The 19927-nt window shown below is 38.5% G+C and overlaps 1 protein-coding gene across 1 annotated transcript; it reads left to right on the top strand.

The window, feature by feature from the left end:
- Positions 1–614: 614 nt before the first annotated feature.
- ccdc3a (coiled-coil domain containing 3a) lies at positions 615–18930 on the top strand. The gene is made up of 3 exons (XM_058416558.1): positions 615–1234; positions 2124–2298; positions 17548–18930. The coding sequence occupies exons 1-3, from the start codon at positions 843–845 to the stop codon at positions 17833–17835; spliced, it is 855 nt and encodes a 284-aa protein (XP_058272541.1). The 5' UTR covers positions 615–842; the 3' UTR covers positions 17836–18930.
- Positions 18931–19927: the final 997 nt, after the last annotated feature.

Here is a 19927-nt window from a genome sequence, read left to right as displayed (position 1 = left end):
TAATTAGGAATAAAGTGGGTATAGAAAATGGACGGAAGTACAATTGTGCACATAAGCTGTACAACAAAGGAATTTTTCTTTGCAGGAAACTGATCTCCAGTGATGTGTCTTAAGTTTTTAACCATCATACATTGGTGAAGGTAAGACACCTGGTGAGACACATGATTTTTGTCAAAGAGCCAAGTGTAGCTCACGAGTTATAGATCACTGATTTAGGCCCAATTTCTGAACATCTGAAGATCTTAGTTTAGAAGGTTATTTCATTTCTTATCATTATTTATACAGGGATCTGCCAAAGGAACAAAATAAATGAGAAAAATATTTGTAGGATGAAAGAGCTCTGGTGTTTAACTAGAGGAAATCTGTGAATTAGATAAGAATTAAGGAAGAATTTTAGCTGCAGGGAAGAAACTTTTTTTTCCCCCAGTTAATTTTTTAACAAGTTGTTGCAGTAGAACTGCGTGGATCTGGGAGTGTGTATGCAGGAATGAAGCGTCTGATGCGCGGAAGGAAAAAGCCTCGGGGGTCGTGTTCTTATTGGCTAGGGACAAACTTCAGGACCATCTGATTGGCCCCACACTGGATTCCTGGGGTTTGATGGACAAAAGAGGACGAGAGAAGGTTCACAGGTTTACACACAGAGCAGACGGGACAGAGCTGGAGAGAGAGGAGCGCACCTTTAGCGCAGAAGCGGTCCAGGTTTCTAATGCACATGGTTGAGTTTGTGGACGTTTATTTGACTCTGAGTGAACTTTCCGATCAATCCTAGATGGAGTCAGAACTCGTGTAGTCGATTAAAAAGCTTCTCCACACCCCCGCGTCATCAGTAAAATCACAGGAAGATGCTCCTTCCTGCGCTCCTGACCGTCTGGACTCTGCTCAGGCTCGGGTTGGGTTGCCAGCTCCCCACTGAGTGGCGACCCCTGAGTGAGGGATGTCGCGCAGAGCTCGCTGAGATCATCGTGTACGCCAAGGTGCTGGCTCTTTACCGGGATCCGTACTACCCGCTAAGCGCGCGCTTCACCGCCGGCCACCCGTACGAGTACGAGCGCGCGGGGGCGGAGAGCGCGGACGCGCTGCTCTACACGGCGGAAGTGGAGATGCTGTGTGATCAGGCGTGGGGCAGCATGCTGGAGGTGCCCGCGGGCTCGCGCCTCAACGTCACCGGCCTCGGATACCTGTCCTGCCAGTCGCACACAGTGATGGAGAACTACTCCTACATCTTCTTCCTCAGGTCAGTTCAGAGGTGTGTGTGTGAGAGAGAGACTAAGAGGAAGTAATGCATGATTGGAAAGATAAAAGCAATTTGAGGTCAGAGGTCACATAAAGATAACCCATGCTATCAGATTCCAAATGAAAGATAGACAGGGAAAGATCAGAGGCCAAGCAGATGGGAAAAAGTGATGAATGATTAAAAAGATAAAAACTACTTGAGGTCAAATGCCTTACTTTATAAGCACTTTGTAAGCACTTTATCCGGGTCACAGAGGATTTGGAGTCTTTCTCGGAAACCTCTGGTTGTGATGCAGCTCCTGTCCATCACAGGACACCATGCACACCTAGGGGCAATCTAGAGAAACTGATCCAACCACTGACATGTTTTTGGGAGGTGGGATGAAACTGGAGAACCCACACAGACGGTAATCCATGCAAAAACTAACTCTACATCAGTAAGGGATTTTTGCTTCAGGTTTGCTCCCTGGACTCAAACAGTTCTCAGGCAGGTTGATGTGAGTCACTTGGAAAAGTCAGCTTTCACAAGCCCTAAACCAGACAGTACAGCTCATCCACAGAGATGGACAAGGCGATAAATCAATATCAGTGTGTTTAAAGAGACGATTAATGATTAAAAGTATAATCCAGAAGACAAATTTACATGTACAGACCCAAACAATCTCTCACAGAACCTTTACTACCTGTGTGTGTAATCAGTATTCAGATATCACTTGATATAATGAAGGAATCTGTGAAATCTGACTAGCATTAAATGTCTTGCTGGGACTTTTTCCATTTTAAAAGTAAGGGTGTGTAAACTTTTGCACTCAACAATAACGTTTCTCTCTCTCTCTCTCTCTCTCTCTCTCTCTCTCTCTCTCTCTGTGACACTATGCTCATACACACAGGATGGATGAAAATTATAACCTTCTTCCCCACGGTGTTAACTACCAGGACGCCATCTTCCCCGACACCCAGGAGAACAGACGCATGTTCTCCAGCCTGTTCCAGTTCTCTAACTGTTCCAGTGAACACACACTTCACAGCTTTATTTCAGACTGGGAGCATGAGGAGGATCACAGGGTAGGACACACACACACACACACACACACACACACACAGGGCTACTACAGTGTCTCTGTCTCTGGTTTTCTCTCTCATGAATGTCATTCTCTGAGAGGTCTCAGCTCTTAGAAATACGGTTCTTTAAAGGCTCCTCAAAAAGGAACCCTCTTTGTTTTTGTTCTAAGTTTATACACAGAACATTTAAGTTTCCACAGAGAGTCTGATACTCAGTGTGCACTTCTCTGGCCAAAAGCTTCAGATTTTTAAATTGTCTCTCTGGTCAAAGAAATCCCATTTAAAAGGAAATTTATTTTGGAACTGTGAATAAATTAGGCTTTAAACTCAGAAAGAATCTTAAAAATGATCATATTAAAGCTGGTAATGTGTATAGTAAATGATACAGCAATAGTAAAATATTGCTCCTGTTTCTGTTGGTGACTTACAGCTATCACATAGTCTGTCCTTGTTCTAATAATACTGTCTATAAACATCTTAACATGTCCTTGGTTTTACAACATTTCCACATCCCTCCTCAGCTATGTTTTTATTAAAGCACCGTTTTCTCAATCACCTCTTCCTTCGAAAAAGCACTATTACTGTGAAAGCAGGCATTTCTTGGCGACGTTTAAGTCTAGCTTGTGAGATTAGGAGCATCACAGTAAGGGGGCAAGAGAACCTGGCTTAGCAAAAGCCCTTAGGTGGACTGGGGCCTCAAGAAGGCTAAAAATATTTGTATTTACAAGAGACGTAAAAGAGGCCCAGAGAGACCGCTGTAAAAAAAAAAGACTTCCTTTAGGATTCTTTAGAGGTTTAACTTTAGCTTCTGCTTTTCTATTTTTCTGGAAGGGAAACGTGTTGTTGTTTTAGAGTAGGATATCTTAAGGGTTCTTCTGGTGGTGTAGTTCAGTCCTCCTGGTAGTAAAAGTGAGTGCATGTTCATGTGTATCATCTCATCCACACCGGTGACTCCTTCAGAGAGATTATTTTGAAGGAAGAAGAAACACAATGTTTAGAGTGAGTCTTCATACGATGCTGATACAGATATGATGTGGAAATAAACAACAGGGCTGATTTTCACATGCCTTAAGTTTGACCCTGGCTTCAGATGCTTATCTGATATCTTACATATAATTCAATTTAATGAATTTTTTAACACTGGACATTGTGTCAAAGCAAATTTACTGGAATATAAATATTCATATAATCATAAATGATCATATAATACATTTTAATGTCTATATATATATCCCTAATGAGCAAGCCAGAGGTGAAACATTCAGAGGTCTCAATAGCGAACCCATCCTCATCTGGGTGACACCGGAGAGAGTCATTATAAAATAAAATCTTTTAATTCTTTATTCCCTGCCTGACCGGCTAAGCGTACTCACATACACCTGTTTCTACTGAACATCGTGACACAGTGAACTAAATATAGTTGCAAGATTGAGGATTTTCTTCTCTCTCTCGAGCGTCCCGTCTGAAAGTGATTAGAGAACTTTGTTAAATATGTGGTCATTTCGTTGAAATTCCAGCCAGACAGCTGCTTTTCTGTGAAAGTGTGGCTGCATTTCATGTGAAAAAGTCACCTCAGCAGTGTTAATGATTTTTACATATTGATCCTATAAGTGGTTAAAAGCCTGATGTCTTGTGCAGAAAGAAGGAAATCTATTAACCTGATTATTTTAATCAGCTGTTATCATTCGGGAGAACGAGACAGAGTTCAATGGCTGGAGCTGATTAGTGTTAAAACGCGCGTGTGTGTGTGTAGTCACTGCATTGTGTAGCTATTACTTCGCTGACCACGTTGCCTCTAGACATACAGTCACAAGCCCAGACCTGCTCAGGATGTTGAGGGAGTCGAGTGATCATTACTGTTTACATCTGGTCATTACATGAGTCATGACTCTGGATCGTATTCTGTTGAGAGCTGTACGTCTACTCCTGCTGCCTGATTTAATAGCTCTGACACACTTTTACTGCCGGGGCTTCTCGCACTCTCTCACATTTCCCCCCAAAAATAGTTTATTCCCAAGACTCACTCTTGCTTCAGTGTATAATTTCACCTGGATACTGTAGATCTGAACCTGCTGTAAGACTGTCCTCAGGACTCTTAATCACAATGGTGCTCATTTATAATCCTACTAGTTATAAGCTTACTGGTGGCGTCTCATGGAGTTTTTGCCTTACTGCAGCATTGTTCATTATAGATATAAACCTATATCTCTGTTACAGACCGTGCCTAGTGCTATATAATAGAAATGGAATTTAAATTATGTATAACGTCTAGCTTGTTACTGAAAAAAACCTCAAAGCCCGTATCCAGATGTTCCTCCCACGACGGAACACCCGAGACTCCTTACACCAATGCCAAATAAACATCTGTCTCCTTGCAGAAAAGTGCACCATATCAGTAATTATATGCATTTTACAATATGTTCCCGAGTCGTTCCATAGTCATTTCATGCCGCTCGAATATCAGGATTATCTCTGGATAATTGTTTATTCGAATAAAACACGCAGAAGCAGATGCAGCCAAGATGAGCTGAAAACACTTTTACTACCTCAGGAGATTCATTTTAGCCAGATGTTTAGCCACAGAATATAAACACACCCCATCTCTCCAAACCACAAGCAACCAAACCAGAGCAGCATGACCTGCTGAAGTCGGTGACTATAATTGAATTGATATTAAACACAAATAATCGAATTGATATTAAACCCACGATGCTAATTCAACATGACAGAAAGTTAGCGTTTGGATGTAATACGCTGCATATTCTACCTGATACAGCAGACATTCCTAATTAGACTTCAGGATATCACATTTAATTTTAATTACATGTGTCTTCAATTGCCTTGTCTTCAATTTGGATATAAACCTGTACAGATATAATCCTGATGGATTATATTAATTAATCGGTTTAAAGTGCTAGCACAGAAAGTAAACACACACACACACACACACTTTTTTTCTTTGTATGGATTGGTGTGATATCACTGAGGGTGCTTTAAGGTTTATTCTGGTCACTAAAACCCAGATGAAAGACCACACACTCAAAGAGATTTCCTCTTCACTTTCTCGCACACACACACACACACACACACACGCACACACACACAGAGACATATGTACAAACACACTGCCTTAAACACACACACTCTGTCCTGGAAAGAGAGTGAAAGTAATAAAGAGATCAGTGGGCGTTTGGTCAGGAGACGCAGTGACTCGAGAGCAGCTGGAATGTCTGGAGTCTTCACAGCAGTACAAGGCAGGGCCATGTGAGCAACTATACACACACACACACTCACACACACACACACACACACACACACACAGAAAAGCTGTTTAGCAGGGGTCATGAGTCGGATTATTGCACAGCGAGGCGACTGAGAGGAGATGTCCTACAATTCTCTGACACTAATCCTCTTGATCTGGATCTTTATGGAACACTGCAGTGTTTTTCATCTTAATCCTAATCCACTGCACCAGTAGTGTAGGTGTGATGGCCACAGACAGATGTTCTCTACCAGGAAAACTTCTAATCAGAACATTAGTGTGAAACACATGTTTTGGGTAAAAAGCTGTGAGATTAATTCACTGGAATGATTTGAAATGATGCTTTAATGCTCTTAGGGTTTGAGTTTTTTCATATATTGGATTTTTGTAGTTCTTTAGTTTGGAGATGTTTCAGGAATAATTCACTACTGACTATAGAATTACAGACCTACAATACAACTCACTTCTAATATAGAGACAGCTGACTATAGAATTACAGAACTACAATACAACTCACTTCTAATATAGAGACAGCTGACTATAGAATTACAGAACTACAATACAGCTCACTTCTAATATAGAGACAGCTGACTATAGAATTACAGAACTACAATACAACTCACTTCTAATATAGAGACAGCTGACTATAGAATTACAGAACTACAATACAGCTCACTTCTAATATAGAGACAACTGACTATAGAATTACAGAACTACAATACAACTCACTTCTAATATAGAGACAGGTGACTATAGAATTACAGAACTACAATACAACTCACTTCTAATATAGAGACAACTGACTATAGAATTACAGAACTACAATACAACTCACTTCTAATATAGAGACAGCTGACTATAGAATTACAGAACTACAATACAGCTCACTTCTAATATAGAGACAACTGACTATAGAATTACAGAACTACAATACAACTCACTTCTAATATAGAGACAGCTGACTATAGAATTACAGAACTACAATACAGCTCACTTCTAATATAGAGACAACTGACTATAGAATTACAGAACTACAATACAACTCACTTCTAATATAGAGACAGGTGACTATAGAATTACAGAACTACAATACAACTCACTTCTAATATAGAGACAACTGACTATAGAATTACAGAACTACAATACAACTCACTTCTAATATAGAGACAACTGACTATAGAATTACAGAACTACAATACAGCTCACTTCTAATATAGAGACAACTGACTATAGAATTACAGAACTACAATACAACTCACTTCTAATATAGAGACAGGTGACTATAGAATTACAGAACTACAATACAACTCACTTCTAATATAGAGACAACTGACTATAGAATTACAGAACTACAATACAACTCACTTCTAATATAGAGACAGCTGACTATAGAATTACAGAACTACAATACAACTCACTTCTAATATAGAGACAACTGACTATAGAATTACAGAACTACAATACAACTCACTTCTAATATAGAGACAGGTGACTATAGAATTACAGAACTACAATACAACTCACTTCTAATATAGAGACAACTGACTATAGAATTACAGAACTACAATACAACTCACTTCTAATATAGAGACAGGTGACTATAGAATTACAGAACTACATTAAACTCACTTCTAATATAGAGACAATTGACTATAGAATTACAGAACTACAATACAGCTCACTTCTAATATAGAGACAACTGACTATAGAATTACAGAACTACAATACAACTCACTTCTAATATAGAGACAGGTGACTATAGAATTACAGAACTACAATACAACTCACTTCTAATATAGAGACAGCTGACTATAGAATTACAGAACTACAATACAGCTCACTTCTAATATAGAGACAACTGACTATAGAATTACAGAACTACAATACAACTCACTTCTAATATAGAGACAGGTGACTATAGAATTACAGAACTACAATACAACTCACTTCTAATATAGAGACAACTGACTATAGAATTACAGAACTACAATACAGCTCACTTCTAATATAGAGACAACTGACTATAGAATTACAGAACTACAATACAGCTCACTTCTAATATAGAGACAACTGACTATAGAATTACAGAACTACAATACAACTCACTTCTAATATAGAGACAGGTGACTATAGAATTACAGAACTACAATACAGCTCACTTCTAATATAGAGACAACTGACTATAGAATTACAGAACTACAATACAACTCACTTCTAATATAGAGACAGGTGACTATAGAATTACAGAACTACAATACAACTCACTTCTAATATAGAGACAGGTGACTATAGAATTACAGAACTACAATACAACTCACTTCTAATATAGAGACAACTGACTATAGAATTACAGAACTACAATACAACTCACTTCTAATATAGAGACAACTGACTATAGAATTACAGAACTACAATACAGCTCACTTCTAATATAGAGACAACTGACTATAGAATTACAGAACTACAATACAGCTCACTTCTAATATAGAGACAACTGACTATAGAATTACAGAACTACAATACAACTCACTTCTAATATAGAGACAACTGACTATAGAATTACAGAACTACAATACAGCTCACTTCTAATATAGAGACAACTGACTATAGAATTACAGAACTACAATACAACTCACTTCTAATATAGAGACAACTGACTATAGAATTACAGAACTACAATACAGCTCACTTCTAATATAGAGACAACTGACTATAGAATTACAGAACTACAATACAACTCACTTCTAATATAGAGACAACTGACTATAGAATTACAGAACTACAATACAACTCACTTCTAATATAGAGACAACTGACTATAGAATTACAGAACTACAATACAACTCACTTCTAATATAGAGACAACTGACTATAGAATTACAGAACTACAATACAGCTCACTTCTAATATAGAGACAACTGACTATAGAATTACAGAACTACAATACAACTCACTTCTAATATAGAGACAACTGACTATAGAATTACAGAACTACAATACAACTCACTTCTAATATAGAGACAACTGACTATAGAATTACAGAACTACAATACAACTCACTTCTAATATAGAGACAGGTGACTATAGAATTACAGAACTACAATACAACTCACTTCTAATATAGAGACAACTGACTATAGAATTACAGAACTACAATACAACTCACTTCTAATATAGAGACAACTGACTATAGAATTACAGAACTACAATACAACTCACTTCTAATATAGAGACAACTGACTATAGAATTACAGAACTACAATACAGCTCACTTCTAATATAGAGACAGGTGACTATAGAATTACAGAACTACAATACAACTCACTTCTAATATAGAGACAGGTGACTATAGAATTACAGAACTACAATACAACTCACTTCTAATATAGAGACAACTGACTATAGAATTACAGAACTACAATACAGCTCACTTCTAATATAGAGACAACTGACTATAGAATTACAGAACTACAATACAACTCACTTCTAATATAGAGACAACTGACTATAGAATTACAGAACTACAATACAGCTCACTTCTAATATAGAGACAGCTGACTATAGAATTACAGAACTACAATACAGCTCACTTCTAATATAGAGACAACTGACTATAGAATTACAGAACTACAATACAGCTCACTTCTAATATAGAGACAGGTGACTATAGAATTACAGAACTACAATACAACTCACTTCTAATATAGAGACAGATGACTATAGAATTACAGAACTACAATACAACTCACTTCTAATATAGAGACAGGTGACTATAGAATTACAAAACTACAATACAACTCACTTCTAATATAGAGACAGGTGACTATAGAATTACAGAACTACAATACAGCTCACTTCTAATATAGAGACAGGTGACTATAGAATTACAGAACTACAATACAACTCACTTCTAATATAGAGACAACTGACTATAGAATTACAGAACTACAATACAGCTCACTTCTAATATAGAGACAACTGACTATAGAATTACAGAACTACAATACAACTCACTTCTAATATAGAGACAGGTGACTATAGAATTACAGAACTACAATACAACTCACTTCTAATATAGAGACAACTGACTATAGAATTACAGAACTACAATACAACTCACTTCTAATATAGAGACAACTGACTATAGAATTACAGAACTACAATACAACTCACTTCTAATATAGAGACAGGTGACTATAGAATTACAAAACTACAATACAACTCACTTCTGATATAGAGACAGGTGACTATAGAATTACAGAACTACAATACAGCTCACTTCTAATATAGAGACAGGTGACTATAGAATTACAGAACTACAATACAACTCACTTCTAATATAGAGACAGGTGACTATAGAATTACAGAACTACAATACAACTCACTTCTAATATAGAGACAACTGACTATAGAATTACAGAACTACAATACAACTCACTTCTAATATAGAGACAGCTGCTGGATTATTTCACTTTGAAATGATTTAAATACATGATGATGATGATCATCATCTTTTTTTCTTCGTTTTCTTCTTCTTCACCATCTTTTGTTCATCATCATCATCATCATCATCGTCTTCATCATCACCTTTTTCTTCTTCTTCACCATCTTTTATTCATCATCATCATCACCATCATCTTTCTTCTTCATCATCATCATAACCATCATCATCATCATCTTCTTCTTCTTCTTCTTCTTCTTCTTCTTTTTCATCTCCATCATCATCATCATCATCATCATCATCATCTTCTTCTTCTTCTTCTTCTTCATCACTATCATCATCATCATCATCTTCTTCTTCTTCTTCTTCATCTTTTTCTTCTTTATCATCTTCATTTTCATCATCTTTTTCTTCTTCATCATCTTTTTCATCATCATCATCATCATCTTCTTCTTCTTCATCATCTTCTACTGCTTTATCACCATCTTCTTCCTCTTTATCTTCTTCTTCATCTTCTTCTTCTTCTTCTTTTTTCTTTATTGTCATCATCTTCTTCTTTTTCACCATCTTCTCTTCATCTTCTGCCTCTTCATCTTCTTCCTCTTTATCTTTATCATCATCATCATCATCATCATCATCATCTTCTTCCTCTTCTTCTTCTTCTTCATCTTCTTCATCATCGTCATCGTCATCATCATCATCATCTTCTTCTTCTTCTTTTCCTCCTTCATCATCATCATCATCTTCTTCTCCTTCTTCATCATCATCACCATCATCATCATCTTCTTCTTCTTTTCCTCCTTCATCATCATCTTCTCCTTCTTCATCATCATCATCATCTTATCCTTCTTCATCATCATCACCATCATCATCATCATCATCATCATCATCATCTTCTTCTTCCTCTTCTTCTTCTTCTTCATCTTCTTCATCATCGTCATCGTCATCATCATCATCATCATCTTCTTCTTCTTTTCCTCCTTCATCATCATCATCATCTTCTTCTTCATCATCTTCTACTGCTTTATCACCATCTTCTTCCTCTTTATCTTCTTCTTCATCTTCTTCTTCTTCCTCCTCTTTTTTCTTTATTGTCATCATCTTCTTCTTTTTCACCATCTTCTCTTCATCTTCTGCCTCTTTATCTTTATCATCATCATCATCATCATCATCATCTTCTTCTTCTTCATCTTCTTCATCATCGTCATCATCATCATCATCTTCTTCTTTTCCTCCTTCATCATCATCATCATCTTCTTCTCCTTCTTCATCATCATCACCATCATCATCATCATCATCTTCTTCTTCTTTTCCTCCTTCATCATCATCATCTTCTCCTTCTTCATCATCATCATCATCATCTTCTCCTTCTTCATCATCACCATCATCATCATCATCATCATCTTCTTCTTCTTCTTCTTCATCATCGTCATCATTGTCATCATCTTCTTCTCCTCCTTCATCATCATCATCATCATCATCATCTTCTCCTTCTTCATCATCTTTTTCATTATCTTCTTCCTCTTTATCTTCATCTCCATCATCATCATCATCAGCATCATCATCATCATCTTCTTCTTCCTCTTCTTCTTCATCATCATCTTCTTCTTTGTTGTTGTTGTTGGTTGAAAAAGTCTTTTGATTTATCTTTGACTTTAGAGGAAATTAAAAAACAACAAAAAGCAGAAAAGATCTTCTGTCCTTATTTACGTGACTCTACAGTATACAGCTGTGGTTAAGTTAGGATCCTTACACTGGATATAAATAAATTTGCTAAAAATAAATGTACTTTAATTAAAGATTAGACGTCTCTGATATCTCTTGACTCTGATTAGTAACGCTTCTGGAGATGACTCTCTCATGCCTGCTTAAAAAAGCTGCAGTTTTCTGGAAAATATTATGATGAAGTACGTTAATGGATGGCTCTGTGCTGGATATCAGTCAGACTCTAACTTTTTAAAACTTCTGAAGAGTCTAAAATCTCTGACTTAATTACACACAGTAATAAAGAGTTAGAGCTTAATGAAAGAAATGCCTTCAACTGAAAGATTGAAATATTCTTCAGAGAAAATGTTTTGCTTAAATGTTCACTTTTTGCCCCAGCAGCCGCTCACAGAGAGAGTGTTGAAGGTTTCTCTGTTGAAGTATTACTGAAGTGAGAAAAAATGCTGAATTACTTTAAAGTAAAAAAAACTAGGGTGCTTTCAGCTCTACTGCATTTCACACACGGGCTGAAGACTGAGAGATGCATCACTGTCCTGTCAGTTACCCTGTCAGGGGGTATTAGGGTAATGTGTTTGTGTGTTGTTGTGCTCAGGTATGTGCAGGTCAGAGGTCGTAACCTGTAGAGACATGAGGGCAGGATAACAGGTGTTCCTTCTCTCTCTCTGTCTCTTCCTCCCTCTCTCTCTCTCTCTCTCTCTCTCTCTCTCTCTCTCTTAAACAGATGGTGCTTTTGGAAAAGCAGTAATTCTGACTCAAGTGTTGCAAAATGATTCACACACACACACACACACACACACACACAGTCACACAAACACATAGATTCACTCGCATATACACACTCACGTACATACACACACACACAAAAACACACACACACACACACACATGGTCACACAAACACATAGATTCACTCGCATATACACACTCACGTACATACACACACACACACAAAAACACACACACACACACACACATGGTCACACAAACACATAGATTCACTCGCATATACACACTCACGTACATACACACACACACAAAAACACACACACACACTCACTCACTCACACAAATACACACACATACAAATACACACACATACATACTTGCATACACACACACACACACTCTCACGCCTACATACATGCACACGCAGATATACTCTCTCTCTCTCTCTCTCTCTCTCTCTCTCTCTCTCTCTCTCACACACACACACACACACACAGGATTTTTGGAGTTACTAAAAATACCAAAAGTTGCCTCTGTTCCAGTAATCCCATAATGGTGACATGTTTTATTCCCCTGCTTTACATCACATCAGTGTAAAATGAATGAATGTGACAAATTTTATTTCATTCACACTTCACATATCACACCTTCTATCCATCTAGAGCCACATTTAATCTTAAGGAACATCCAAGAAACACGTTAGTTCCTGTTATCACTTATATTATAGCAGCTGTAAACAATCCATCCCTCATCAACCTCTCGTCTTTCTAAAACTGAAGAAAAACAAAACAAACCAGGAAGTTTTCTATCCTCAACACTGACACTGGAGACTCCTTCCATGAGTGATAAATAAACATGTCCTTTCAGCTAGTTTCACCGTATCAGTGAGTTTACATTACATATTTTGTCTTTGTTAAATGAGATAAAATTACAGGCAGGACGACTTCAGGGCTGCTGTTACACAAGGCAGTGTGTGTGTGTGTGTGTGTGTGTGTGTTTGGTAGGGACAGGTGGAGGTGATTAGCCATGCTGAGAAAAACAGAGATAATGAATGCTGTCATGTCGTGCAGATGAGGCTTCCGGTGGGAAATGACTTGTTTGAGGCAGTTTAAGGAAGTCTCTCTTTCAGCTCTGTAACACAGCAGCGACTCGACTCGTGTAGCTCTGACACACTTTCTGTGATAAAAGATCTTCAGCTAACTTTAAATCCATACTCGCCTTTATCAGAAACCCCCAGAGAAATAATTCCATAGTAAATGATCCACTAAAACAAATATAAAAACTTTTCCCAGGTGATTTTGTTCTTCTGAGTCACAGTAAACTCTGAGTGAACACAGTCCTGGGTTTATAGTGTTGGATTTTTCACACTGCTCATATTTTACTCAGGGTTAACAGTCACTCCTGAATATCTTCATAATCTGACGTTTCACACTGTACATTCCTAAACCCTGCATTCATTTTCTGCTTATTTGTATATTTTTAGCATCAGCAGCCGTGATCGGATAAATACAGCATGCGACCGCTTTAAATAACGACTTGTCTCACACTTATACTTTAATCATTAATAAAAAATAAAAATAGGCTTGACACTTGCCCAATCTATAGGAACTGGGTCTAAAATTTATTCATTTATTTATTTATGTATTTATTTATTTACTTGCAAAAAAAAAAAAATAGGGTTGACACTTGCCCGATCTTTAAGAAGTAGATCTAAAATTTATTTATTTATTTACTTAATAAAAAAGTCTTGACACTTGCCTGATCTTGAAGAATTGGTTCCAAAATGTGTTTGTTTGTTTGTTTATTTATTTATTTATTAAGAAAAATACTCTTGACACTTGTCCAATCTTGAAGAACCGGTTCTAAAATGTATTCATTTATTTATTTATTTACTTACTTACTTACTTAAGAAAAAATAGGGTTGACAATTGCCCGATCTTTAATAAGTGGGTCAAAAATAAATAAATTAATTAATTTATTTTATTAATAAATAATAGTCTTGACACTTGCCCGATCTTGAAGAACTGGTTCCAACATTTGTTTTTATTTATATATTTATTTGTTTATTAAAAAAATAGTCTTGACACTTGTCCGATCTTGAAGAACTGATTCTAAAATTTATTTATTCATTTATTTATTTGCATATGAATATATAAAATTTTAGTTTTCATCATATGGACTTCTTCACAGGTTTAAGACAGGATCAGACTGATTAATGCAGATTTTTATTATTTTCGTGATTATTTTTAAAAAAAGCCACAGATTCAGTTCCATTTCTACCGTCTGTTCCAGAAGTATTGGCACCCTCAATGAAAAGTAAGGAAAAGAAATATTGTACAAAATAAACACAAAATATTTCACTATCTATCTATCAATAAATAAATAAATAAATAAATAAATAAATAAATAAATAAATAAATAAATAAATAAAAATTCTACTCTAACCCTTGGATAAACCATTTACTTTTTCCTTCAACAAAACTACCTTGGTGAGAACCTTTCTCTATTCAAACATGACAAAATTATTGGCACCCCCAAAAAAATACTGGAGTTTATAAACCCTTTTATCGCTCCCGGGTTCCAGAGAGTCTGCTGTTGCCATGGTAACTCTATTTCCTATCACTCCATCCTCATTTTTTTTTTGGTGCCCTCTCTACTTGAGACTGAGCAGTCTTGGCTCAGTCATGGTATTTTCTGTCTTTTGAAAACCCGGCCATTTGTGCCTTCATGGCTCTCCTTCCTGTTTCTCCTTCCCTCCGTCTGTTCCAGGGTCCTGTGGGTGCGTCAGTTGTGTTTTCATCACAGCTTGGACCACTGAACATAGCAGGCTGTGTTTGGCTTGTGAAATGGCCTGGAAAGAGAACACACACACACACACACGCACACAGTGGGAGGAGACGCTGATTCATTAAGAAAAATAAGTAATTGGGTGTTTGTCGAGTGCAGGCTGTGACAAAAACATGACCACCAGAAGCGTCTTGCGACACATTTGCGTATTCTGACCAGCTGTCTAGCCCCGGGAGCTGTAGAGTCATCTCCAAAATTATTGGCACCCTCGAAGTGAATGGGCAGAGATGACTATATCAAAATAAGCTACACAAAATGTTTCTCTCACACAGTTAATCAATCTCTTACATTTTCTCTGACAAACATATGAACCAAACCCCTTTTTCCCCTACAATTTATGAAGACTGTATATTTTTCTATCCTGTTATTCTGCCTCTGTCTAGCGGTCATTCAGCATTTGTGTGCATTGCTCCCGGCCAGATCTCTCCCACAGAGAGCTGTTGCTGTTTGTTGTTACATCAGCGGCTCTTCTGTTTAAACAGCAGGACCTCTCTCCTGCAGGTGGCTGTTTCCTCTAAGGCCATTTCTTTCTTCCCACGTTCCCGTCCTCACTAACCTCTCCTGCTCCTGCACTCTTTCTTCCGCTCACGAACTCATGTAAGAACATCCCAGAGTCAGGATCGTTCGAGAACATTAAAAGGATAAGGCGCTCAAGTAGAGCTCATATTTGGTGTCTGATTTTTTACGTTGGCTGGAAATTTGTGTCACTAAACTACATTTTTCAATTATTTTCAAGTCTGAAAAAGACAGAGAGACATGGCAGTACAGCGCATGCTTTTCTTGTGTAATTATATAAGCTGTTTATTTGTATTTTACTACAAATGAAGGACAAATAAAACACCATTCAAGGCACTGATACGGTGCAGCACAGACATACAGGAAGTGTGAGCTTAGTTTGCTTAGACTTTCAGTGTAATAAAAGTGCTTTGTGTTTGAAGTCAGTTAAACCCTGTGCTTACTGCATCAGCTTATCTTCACATTGTGTAAAATATAAAAGCAGTGCAGAAGAACTAATGAGGCTTACAGAACTGCTGATGATGCTGTTAGCATGCATTCTAATATGCTCTCTCTCCCTCTCTCTCTCTCTCTCGCTCTCTCTCTCTCTCTCCCTCTCTCTCTCTCTCCCTCTCTCTCTCTCTCGCTCTCTCGCTCTCTCTCTCTCTCTCTCTTCTGTTCCCCTGCCTGACTGTCTGTCTGTCTCTTTTCTGTCTCTCTCTCCCTCTCTCTCTCTCTCTCGCTCTCTCTCTCTCTCTCTCTCCCTCTCTCTCTCTCTCCCTCTCTCTCTCTCTCGCTCTCTCGCTCTCTCCCTCTCTCTCTCTCTCTCTTCTGTTCGCCTGCCTGACTGTCTGTCTGTCTCTTTTTCTGTCTCTCTCTCCTCTCTTTCTCTCCCTCTCTCTCTCTCTCTCTCTCTCTCTCTCTCTCTCTCTCTCTCTCTCTCTCTCTCTCTCTCTCTCTCTCTTCTGTTCGCCTGCCTGACTGTCTGTCTGTCTCTTTTTCTGTCTCTCTCTCCTCTCTTTCTCTCCCTCTCTCTCTCTCTCTCTCTCGCTCTCTCTCTCGCTCTCTCTCTCTCTCTCTCTCTCTCTCTCTCTCTCTCTCTCTCTCTCTCTCTCTCTCTCTCTCTCTCTCTCTCTCTCTCTCTCTCTCTCTCTCTCTCTCTCTCTCTCTCTCTCTCTCTCTCTCTCTTCTGTTCACCTGCCTGACTGTCTGTCTGTCTCTTTTTCTGTCTCTCTCTCCTCTCTTTCTCTCCCGATATGTTTATCTCTCTCTCTCTCTTTCTGTCTCTCTCTCTCTGCCTGTCTGTATCTCTATCTCTCTGTGTCTGCCTGTCTCTTTCTCTCTGTCTCTCTCTGTCTGTCTCTCCTCTCTTTCTCTCCCGATATGTCTGTCTCTGTCTCTCTCTGCCTGTCTGTCTCTGTCTGTCTGTCCGTCTGTCTGTTTGTCTCTTTCTTCGTCTCTCTCTCTCTCTCTCTCTCTCTCTCTCTCTCTTCCCCCCTCTTCATCCCTCTCTCTTTCTCTGTTTGCCTGCCTGACTGTCTGTCTCTCTTTCTGTCTCTCTCTTTTTCTCTCCTGATATGTCTGTCTGTCTCTCTCTCTGTCTGTCTGTCTCTTTTTCTTTGTCTTTCTCTCTCTCTCTCTTTGTGTCTGTCTGTCTCTTTCTCTCCCTCTCTCTGTTCCTCCCTCTCTTTTTCTGCCTCCCTCTCTTTTTCTGCCTGCCTCTCTCTCTCTCTCTCTCTCTCTCTCTGTATCTCAGTTGCTGTGCTCATCCGTGCAGCAGGTGCTGTTTGAGGAGGAGGAGCGTGCAGCTCGTCTGCAGGAGCGCGTCACTGAACTGGAAAAGAAAAACCAGAAGCTAAAAGATCGCGTCGGGAAGCTGAAGCGTTCTCTGCGTAAAGAACGTAAAACGAGCCGCCGTTACGAACGCGAGCTACAGGAGCTCCAACATCGTCTGAGCACCAAGAACAAGAACTCTGAACATCACCTCAACTCCATCACTCCTCCACATAGGCTTTCACGCCACAGATACACACACACACTGTGAACACACACATCAACAAGGCTTGGACTTGACACTGCTGGACAGTATCTTCTTTTAAAGTTAAGTAGAAACTGTGCAAAAATTTGCACACGCTTAGGATGGTATGAAGGCAAGGGAATTTGTTCATTCATTCATTCATTCATTCATTCATTCATCTTCAGTAAGCACTGGTCAGGGTCGTGGTGGATCCAGAGCTTTTATCAGGAACACTGGGTGAGAAATGGAAATACATCCTGGACATGACACCAGTTCATCACAGTACAACGTACACAAATATTTTTCTCAGTATATAAATAACCAAGGATAATATTTTGTCTCGTTTGCTAAATTGGGTTTGTAACTGTTTAGGACTTCTGATGAGGTTTTAGGTCATATTTATGCAGAAATATAGAAATTCTAATGGGCCCACAAATCTTCAAGCACCACTGTATAAAAATCATGGGGTGAACATCCATCCATCCATCCATCGTCTGTACCCCGCTTTATTCCTAATTAGGGTCATGGGGATCTGCTGGAGCCTGTCCCAGCACACACTGGGTGAAAGGCAGGGGAACACCCTGGACAGGTCACCAGTCCATCACAGGGCCACATATAGACAAACACACAGACTCACTCCTACGGGCAATTTAGAATCACCAATCAACCTAATGTACATGTTTTTGGACTGTAGGAGGAAACCGGAGTAAACCCATGCAGGGGAGAACATGCAAACTCCACACAGAAAGGCTCGATTCGAACCCAGGACCTTCTTGCTGTGAGGCAACAGTGCTAACCACTAAGCCACCATGCTATGGGGCGAACAATAAAAACAAACAAACAACCCTGAATCTGTGAGCTTGCAGTATGAACCACTTTTCATTTTGTTTATTACCACAAGAAAAACAGGTAAATAGTTTACATTATAATATCAACCACGAAAAAACTGTTGTCTTGACATAAACGATCATTTTGGAATTTATTTGATTTACTGCACATATTTCTTCTATCCAGAAACTGGGGGATGCAAACTTTTGCTCTCATTTGTGAATATCTTCAGCTTTCTTACTTTTCATGCTCTCTCTTTTTTTTTTGTGAATGTTTATTTTAACCCTTATAAAGATCAGAGAACAATCACGCGACTCTTTGATTATTTCTCATTTCAGAGCATTATTGTTATCTGCTTATTGATATAATGTAATATTAAATATAAGGAAAAAAAAGAAGATATGTTTAGGAACCAAAATGAACCAGGACTAAAGCAGAGCATTAAGAGTGTGTTTTGGTCAGTCAGGACGGGAGATCTAGGGTCAGTCGGTTCTCACTGCAGACCCGTCTGAACTATAAACCCATCCTACCTCTGCTATTTGCTATGGAGTGGAAAGCATAGGTGCAGGATGTGTTGGGAGATTGTAGGGAAAGCCTCAGTGCTGCCAATGTTGAGACTTTGTCACTAGATTTTTAATCTTTAGAATATTTAGTTATTGTATTTTTTAAAAGAAAAAACTTTAATCAGATGTTAATAACTGTCCTGTGTCAGTTCACTAGACTCATCACCAGTGTGTAAAGCCTGAGCGTGCCAATGTTCACAATCATCACCACTGTTACCTTCAACCAATCACTCAACACCATTGGTCCCATAAAACAAACACTCATCACCATTGATCACAACGACGATTACTCCTCACCACTGTTCTCATTAAACACTCATCACCATTGTCCCCAATGACTCATGACTTATCACCAATGTTCATCAGCCAAGCTCTCATCACCATTGTTTCCATCAACCAATCACTCATCACCATTGTTTCCATCAACCAATCACTCATCACCATTGTTTCCATCAACCAATCACTCATCACCATTGTTTCTATCAACCAATCACTCATCACCATTGTTTCTATCAACCAATCACTCATCACCATTGTTTCCATCAACCAATCACTCATCACCATTGTTTCCATCAACCAATCACTCATCACCATTGTTTCCATCAACCAATCACTCATCACCATTGTTTCTATCAACCAATCACTCATCACCATTGTTTCCATCAACCAATCACTCATCACCATTGTTTCCATCAACCAATCACTCATCACCATTGTTTCCATCAACC

The sequence above is a fragment of the Hemibagrus wyckioides genome, linkage group LG19 (assembly GCF_019097595.1).
Source record: "Hemibagrus wyckioides isolate EC202008001 linkage group LG19, SWU_Hwy_1.0, whole genome shotgun sequence".
Classification (NCBI taxonomy): Eukaryota; Metazoa; Chordata; class Actinopteri; order Siluriformes; family Bagridae; genus Hemibagrus; species Hemibagrus wyckioides.
This window is presented reverse-complemented; position numbering and strand designations above follow the sequence as displayed.

Bases quoted from the DNA above. Each gene is read 5' to 3' on its own strand.
- ccdc3a (XM_058416558.1), top strand. From the start codon at position 843: ATGCTCCTTCCTGCGCTCCTGACCGTCTGGACTCTGCTCAGGCTCGGG. The intron at 1,235-2,123 runs GTCAGTTCAGAG...TCATACACACAG, and splicing joins TCCTACATCTTCTTCCTCAG to GATGGATGAAAATTATAACC. The intron at 2,299-17,547 runs GTAGGACACACA...TCTGTATCTCAG, and splicing joins AGCATGAGGAGGATCACAGG to TTGCTGTGCTCATCCGTGCA.